The sequence below is a fragment of the Papilio machaon genome, chromosome 28 (assembly GCF_912999745.1).
Source record: "Papilio machaon chromosome 28, ilPapMach1.1, whole genome shotgun sequence".
Lineage (NCBI taxonomy): Eukaryota > Metazoa > Arthropoda > Insecta > Lepidoptera > Papilionidae > Papilio > Papilio machaon.
This window is the reverse complement of record NC_060013.1, coordinates 2,310,421-2,317,126: the sequence shown is the minus strand read 5'-3', so window position 1 is coordinate 2,317,126 and position 6,706 is coordinate 2,310,421. Positions and strand designations below refer to the sequence as shown.

The 6,706-nt window shown below is 30.9% G+C and overlaps 1 protein-coding gene across 2 annotated transcripts; it reads left to right on the top strand.

The window, feature by feature from the left end:
* Positions 1-967: 967 nt before the first annotated feature.
* LOC106712910 (zinc finger protein 845) lies at positions 968-5,501 on the top strand. Of its 2 annotated transcripts, none has more exons than XM_045685056.1 (6): positions 968-1,158; positions 1,832-1,967; positions 2,609-2,692; positions 3,152-3,229; positions 3,391-3,462; positions 4,305-5,501. In XM_045685056.1, the coding sequence occupies exons 1-6, from the start codon at positions 1,015-1,017 to the stop codon at positions 5,492-5,494; spliced, it is 1,704 nt and encodes a 567-aa protein (XP_045541012.1). In that variant the 5' UTR covers positions 968-1,014; the 3' UTR covers positions 5,495-5,501. The 2 variants fall into 2 exon arrangements, with proteins under 2 accessions (XP_045541012.1, XP_045541011.1); XM_045685055.1 differs by having other exon boundaries at positions 1,823-1,967.
* The last annotated feature ends 1,205 nt before the right edge of the window (positions 5,502-6,706 follow it).

Here is a 6,706-nt window from a genome sequence, read left to right as displayed (position 1 = left end):
GTATTCAAGTTTTCTAGTACATTAAAAAACTGTTTTGGAGTACTGTCAAATTAAAAATATTTTAATTAATATTGTTAATTGTATTTATAATAATAATTAAATTAAGTACTTTTTCATAAAAAAGAATATGTTTTTCATTACTTAACTTATATTAACTTTGTGTGTAAGTTTTAATTGTAAGTTAACGTTTTCAACACAGTCTAATAAGGTTAATTTTTGCAATTCTTCCATTGTTTTATTTATTAATCCAAACTAATTACAGAACTTTAAAATTTTCTGATTAAACTGTAGCTTTGTTTATAAGACGTTAGGCACTCGAGTGGTTTTGACTGATCACGTGATCAAGGTACTGCGAGTACCTTACCTCGAAAACGTCAGTGCTCACAGTAGAATATGGCGGCGATTTATGACGTCATATATTTCCCTAGGGTAGTGCGGCAGTATACTGGCAGTCCATAACGGAACGAATTTTTCTACAGTGATAGCAATGTGCAGTGCTCGCAGTGCATATCGGAACATACCCAATATATGTTGTAGGAAAAGAGTGCTCTCTGATTATTCTGATTATTGTGTCACCCAAAAAGTCATTCATCGGCAACCCACGGCACGGCATAATATATATAATATAATAATAATATGTATATGTATATATTTATATCTAAATATATATACATCATTTTTCAAAATAAAAATGATATACCTACTAAAGAATGTTGAATGAATTTCGAAATGCTTATGTTTATTATAATAACTTTGGGCCATAACTTTCGTAACTTTCAATTCGTCATTAACATTATGTTTGTAATGTTTTGTTACCGCTTTTCTGCCATTCGATTAAGTTTTGCACAGTAGTGAATCGATTTTGAAAAAGATCGTATGCGATCCTTATCCCTATAAACTGTTAAACGTCAATGTCATAAATTTGTCAATCAATCGTAATTTAATAAAATAAAACATAATTGTTTTGGGTACTAAAGTGATTAATATGAATTTGTATCTTGTTAATTGATTTTAATGTGCAAAATAAAGATGGATTGTGTTCAACTATGCCGGTGTTGTTTAACCGTAGGTCTTCATAAAGATCTGGACATTCCATATTTTTATTTAGACAAGAGAGAAGTTTATTCAGATATGTTATCGGAGTGTTTTAACATAGTAGTAAGTATTATTATTAAAACCTTACGATAATATTAATAATCTCTAAAGTACTAATTTAATATGTATTAAGATGGAGCGAATATTGCCTTTTGTCATTACTGACATTATCTCCCTGCCTTTACTCCACTTTATGTGCGGGTGTACCAGATTTTCGTCCTCCACTATGGATCTATCGTCAATTTCTTAGTCTTATTTCCTTTTACGCAAGTACTGTATTAAAAGGTACCTTGCCAGATTTTACATGGAAGTATCAATGCCTTAAAATCTATTATCATATGCACCATAAAGAATATATTAAGCTTTAATTCAGTAATATCCATTATAATTAATGCTTATCCATTGGAAGCATTTTTGTCATCATTTGATCAATTTGGCTTAGTTTTTGTTATCATGTAAATAAAGCGAGATAAATGCAACGGGCAATAAAGTCTATAATCTCTTAATTTGTTTGAACTTTCGTGAGACATAATAATAAATGAATTAAGAATGGCTTAACTCACGTATGATTGTCCGTTGATGCACCAACTAGTTTCGAAATCCTCAATGTAAACACTTGCGCTGAAAATGGAACTCCGACGGGTCCGAAACTAGTCTGTTAAGCAGTTCTTAATTAATCACTGCCTATTCCTCTGGGTGACAAGTATGAGCTGTTGATTTGTAATAGTTTTCACAGTTGTCCGCAGACAAAACATACAACATGATATGTGAATCATGCATTACAAGCCTTCGTAGTTCACTTATCTTCAAGCAACAGGTGGTTAAAGCTGAACAAGATTTCATTGAGTGGATAAAAGAGAAAAAAGGCAAAGGTATGTTAAATTAAATACGCGAAACATACGCGGTCTTTCTGACATACATACGGAGACAAAAATTAAAAAAAATGGTTTATCGTTATTAGGTACGCAAATACATCATGTATACTAAATATAATTTTTGCCGATATTACGTACAGACATACCAATTTTATTAATATGTATAGTTAGCTTTTACTCGCGATTCCGTCCGCGCGGAATTAAAAATAAACTTAATATGTTGCCTATGTGTTCTTTCAGACTATGTTCTACAAAATTCATCAAGATCCATTTAGCCATTCCGGAGATATCTTTAAACAACATAAGATTACTTGCTGTCGACCGAGAATTGCTTCTCGTGAATTAAAAAAAAACTTAATAAGTGGCCTATATGTTCTTCCTGATTATGTTCTATAAATATGACAAATTTCAGTATGACATCCATCCATCCATCCATCCACATTTACAATATTAGTAAGATTTTTTTGGCACATATGTATTTTTATGTAAGTCCATGTTAATATCCAAAGACTTGCACAGATTTTAATGAAGAGCATTGGCTTAAGAGGTGACAAAATGTCCATGTTATACCTTTGTTATCACAAACACAAAGAACCGAATTTATTTTACTGCTTCATAATCTTATTTTCAACTTACAGATCAGAAGACAACATCAGAAGTTAAAGAGGAACTAAAAGAGGAGAGTGAAAATGAGTCGGATGATTACTTCTTGTGTGATGCAGGTATGATAATAACCATCATCAGATCTTTCTTGCAAACCTCAACCACATAGAGGACAGGCGTGAAGTGGAAGTAATTCCATATTACTTATGAGTGTGGTGCCGGAGGCTTAACTTTAGTTTTTTTCCCCTATCCCACTCTTTCAAGTAAAGGAGGTAGATTTAACAGACGAGGGTGTGCATCGAAAGGGAAAAATATTCTCGTTCTGTACATCCTTACCTCCTTCGGTTAAAGGTAAAACTCCAATTGTGGATGTCTATGGGCAGCGGTCATTTCATTTTTTCGGTAAATTCAATTGGCCATAGTTTGCCACATTATTAAAAAAATTGTACAAAATTCATGCGATTTGTGCAATTAATTGCTAAGTAAAAATGGTGATTTGTTCTTTATTTTCTGGTCCAATTAAAAATAAGGTGGATGTCCCGTCTAGGTATTATAAGTGTTTAATACTAATTTTACAGAAAAACCAACCAAAATGAAACTAGAAAGTAAACTGTCAAAGAAGAGAATGAAGGTAGATAAGGGGGACTTAGAAGATGGTAAGATTTTTTTTTTAAATCCTTATTTTAAACTTTTTTAACCAATTTCAAAAGGTAAGACACAGAATTAACGGCGAAAACATTTCATTTTTCCTTGTGTAAATAAGATATAAAGAGAAGACTATAAATTTATACTATTGGTGCTTTATTTTTTTTTTCAGTTGAACTTCAAACCATCAAAATAGAGCCAAAGCCAGAAAGTGAAGAGTCTGATCACTTCCTAAGTGATACTGGTGAGTAATAGTTTTATAATAGAGAGCACTTGCCAAACAAAAATTAGCTTTTGCCTGTGACTATGTCTGTGCAGAATTTAAATAAAGCTGATATATATCTCATGTGTCACTCAAGACTATGTTTTATATCTGTGCCAAATTTCAATGCGATGAGCTGTCCGTTGTCGAATTATCTAGTAAATGTATAAATCGTACCTCACAGGAGCCGTATTCCAGAATGTTCTACATCTGTTCAAATTTCATAGAGATCCATGCAGCTGTTCAGGTGATACAAAACATCCATCCATACATCCAGACATGCGTATTTTTGGAACTTGATTTCAGCAAATGAAGCACAGAACGACATAGAAGTAACTAAAGTACATTTAAAACGTAAAACTAAGAATATAGAAGACGAAAATTGGCAAACAAAGAAGATAAAGACATTAGTCAATAGACTAACTTATTCTATAAGTAAATATAAAAAATATTACATCTTTTAATTTAATTTGTAGAGTTAACTGCATTAAACAATTTGTAAGTTAGTGCCCTGTGTGGTAATAAAAGTTTTTCTTTCTTTTTTTGAGCAAGCGACCGCTGCCCATAGACATCTGCAATTGCAGATGCGTTACCTTTAATCAACGGATGAGGGGATGCACAGAGAGAGTATTTCCCTTTCGCCTCATCTGTCAAATCTATCCCATTGCTATCCTTTCCTTATAAGAAAAGGGTGTGGAAGGAAAGAGGACTAAAATAAAAAAAAAATCTTTCTATAATTGACTTCAAATTCTGATGAAAATATTTGTAAATATGCCATATCTATTTATATACTTGACAATAACGCAATATTTTCTTATCCACAGATGCCCGTGACGTCACAGATTTGAAAGTAAACAAAAACAAAGCTAGTAAAAAGAGTAGAGTTACAATTTCTAGTCAAAAAGATAAAAATATCAACATAATGTGGACAACACGAAGAAATAATGATAAAACTAAACACAAAGAGAACTTAAAAACTATATTACAATACAGCAATGCTACTCCATTCAAGAATGGATCACATTTAGGCTATATATGTGGTTACTGCGAACAAACATACATAGATCCTAAAGATCTCCGCAACCATACTAAGGAATATCATGAAAATGAACGTCTCCAATTCAAAACAAACTTTTACATGTCCGAATTTAATGTTAAATTGGACGTTACAGATCTAAAATGTTCTATATGTGATCTAAATGTCAACAATTTGAATGATTTTAAAACGCATATAGTTAAATTTCATAATAAAATTATACATAATGATATAAAAGATCATTTGCAACAATTTAAATTGAAAAAAGGTGATATATACGATTGTGTTTTATGTTCAGCAACTTATGAAACATTTAAAATGTTAAAACAACATATGAATAATCATTACAGTAATTATATATGTAATATATGTAATACACCATTCGCTACAAAAAGATCTTTAACATCACATAAAAGTACACATATTGAGGGTAGTTTTAAATGTGATCATTGTACTAAAATCTTTTCTAGTAAAGCTAAAAAAATGTATCACGAGAAAACTAAACATTTAGGTGAAAGAAATATAAGTAATTGTCAATACTGTGATCAATCATTCCGAAGTTATTATCAAAGGAATCAACATTTAATCAAAGTACATAATGCAGAAGCTAAATACAAATGTAATGTTTGTTCAAAATCTTATATATTAAAATCATTATTAATGAGTCATATAAAAAAGAATCATTTATTAGAAAGAAATTTTCAATGTACCGAATGTGGGTATAAGTTTTTCAGTACAAAAGGACTTAAAGCACATATGGTTAAGCATTCTGGTATTAAAAAGTTTTCTTGTGAAGTCTGTAACAAGTCTTATGCAAGAAAATATACTTTGAGAGAACATATGAGGATACATAATAACGATAGAAGGTTCAAATGTGATATTTGTTCGGTCACTTTTGTACAGAAATGTAGTTTAAAAAGTCACCTTTTATCCAATCATGGTATTAGTATGGCGGCTAGTGATATCGTTTCAACATAACCTCAAAATATATATTTGGAAAGGTGTTTTTGCTTTTTCACTGATAACACACATAATTTAATATAAATAAAACTCTTGACGTGATATAAAATCAAATATATTTACTTTATATTTTTATCTATATTACATACATTTACTTTGAGAAAAAGTACGTAAAATCGTAACTTATGGTATTAAATCTAAAGATACTTAATCCGAAGTATAAGAAGTCCTTTTTTTGACGTAATTTTCTTCAGTAATGTCATTTATAATACAAAATGACATTTCATAAATCGACTTTCAATGAAACGTCAAACTTTTTTTTTATAATACTCCTTTAATACAGGGAAACCTAGTAAAGGAGTCAAGGTTATAATGAAACAGATGTGTAAAATGTTATTATTATAAGAGAAGGAGGCGAACGAGAAGTTGGAAGAATGACATGATTATCGACGCCCGACGATCTTCAATAACGGAGGAACTTCAAATCCGTTGCCGGCCGCTTCTTAAGTAAAAGGACCTTAAGTCGTTTTGGTTTAACACTACCGCCGAGGAAAGACCATTCCACAAGACTGTGGGGCAGAAAGTGTCGCGTCGCGGAAACCGCACAGTTGAGAATTGCCAGCCATCGATATGGTGTGGACGGTACCTGGCGGTCTGCCGAAGTGAAACACTACATATATTGGTTATATATCTGTGGATGTACAATTTATACCGAACAAAACTCATCATATCCGTGATTTGAGTATTATAATTTAAGTGATAATGCGAATTTTATTTATTTTTGTAAATATAATTTAAGAAATTTTTATACTATATATATTTCTTTAAATTAAAATGTTAAAAACTTATTTCGTAGTATTATTTCTAAAAAGAAATTAGGTTTTATTATTTTAAAACTTCCTATCATCAAGGAAAAAAGGGGGTATTTTTATTCCTATTACGAAAGTTTAAAACAAAATCTGTTTTTTCTTCAAATATTTCAACTGTCAAATCGTCCTCACTAGTGATGTGAATGTGAAAGAAAACATCGTAAATATTAACTGATTTTTTCTCAGTTATTGATTCTCATCCTTTTATAAAAACACTACCTAAAAGTGGTTTAATAGAAATTAATAACATTTATACAGTCAAAATCTGTTATAACGACATCGAAGGGACTACTCATATTGAGTCGTAAAAACCGATAGTTGTAACAACCGGTGACAGGTATTAATAGGAAAGATATGTAAT

Bases quoted from the DNA above. Each gene is read 5' to 3' on its own strand.
- LOC106712910 (XM_045685055.1), top strand. From the start codon at position 1,015: ATGTGCAAAATAAAGATGGATTGTGTTCAACTATGCCGGTGTTGTTTA. The intron at 3,230-3,390 runs GTAAGATTTTTT...TTTTTTTTTCAG, and splicing joins TAAGGGGGACTTAGAAGATG to TTGAACTTCAAACCATCAAA. The intron at 3,463-4,304 runs GTGAGTAATAGT...TCTTATCCACAG, and splicing joins TCACTTCCTAAGTGATACTG to ATGCCCGTGACGTCACAGAT.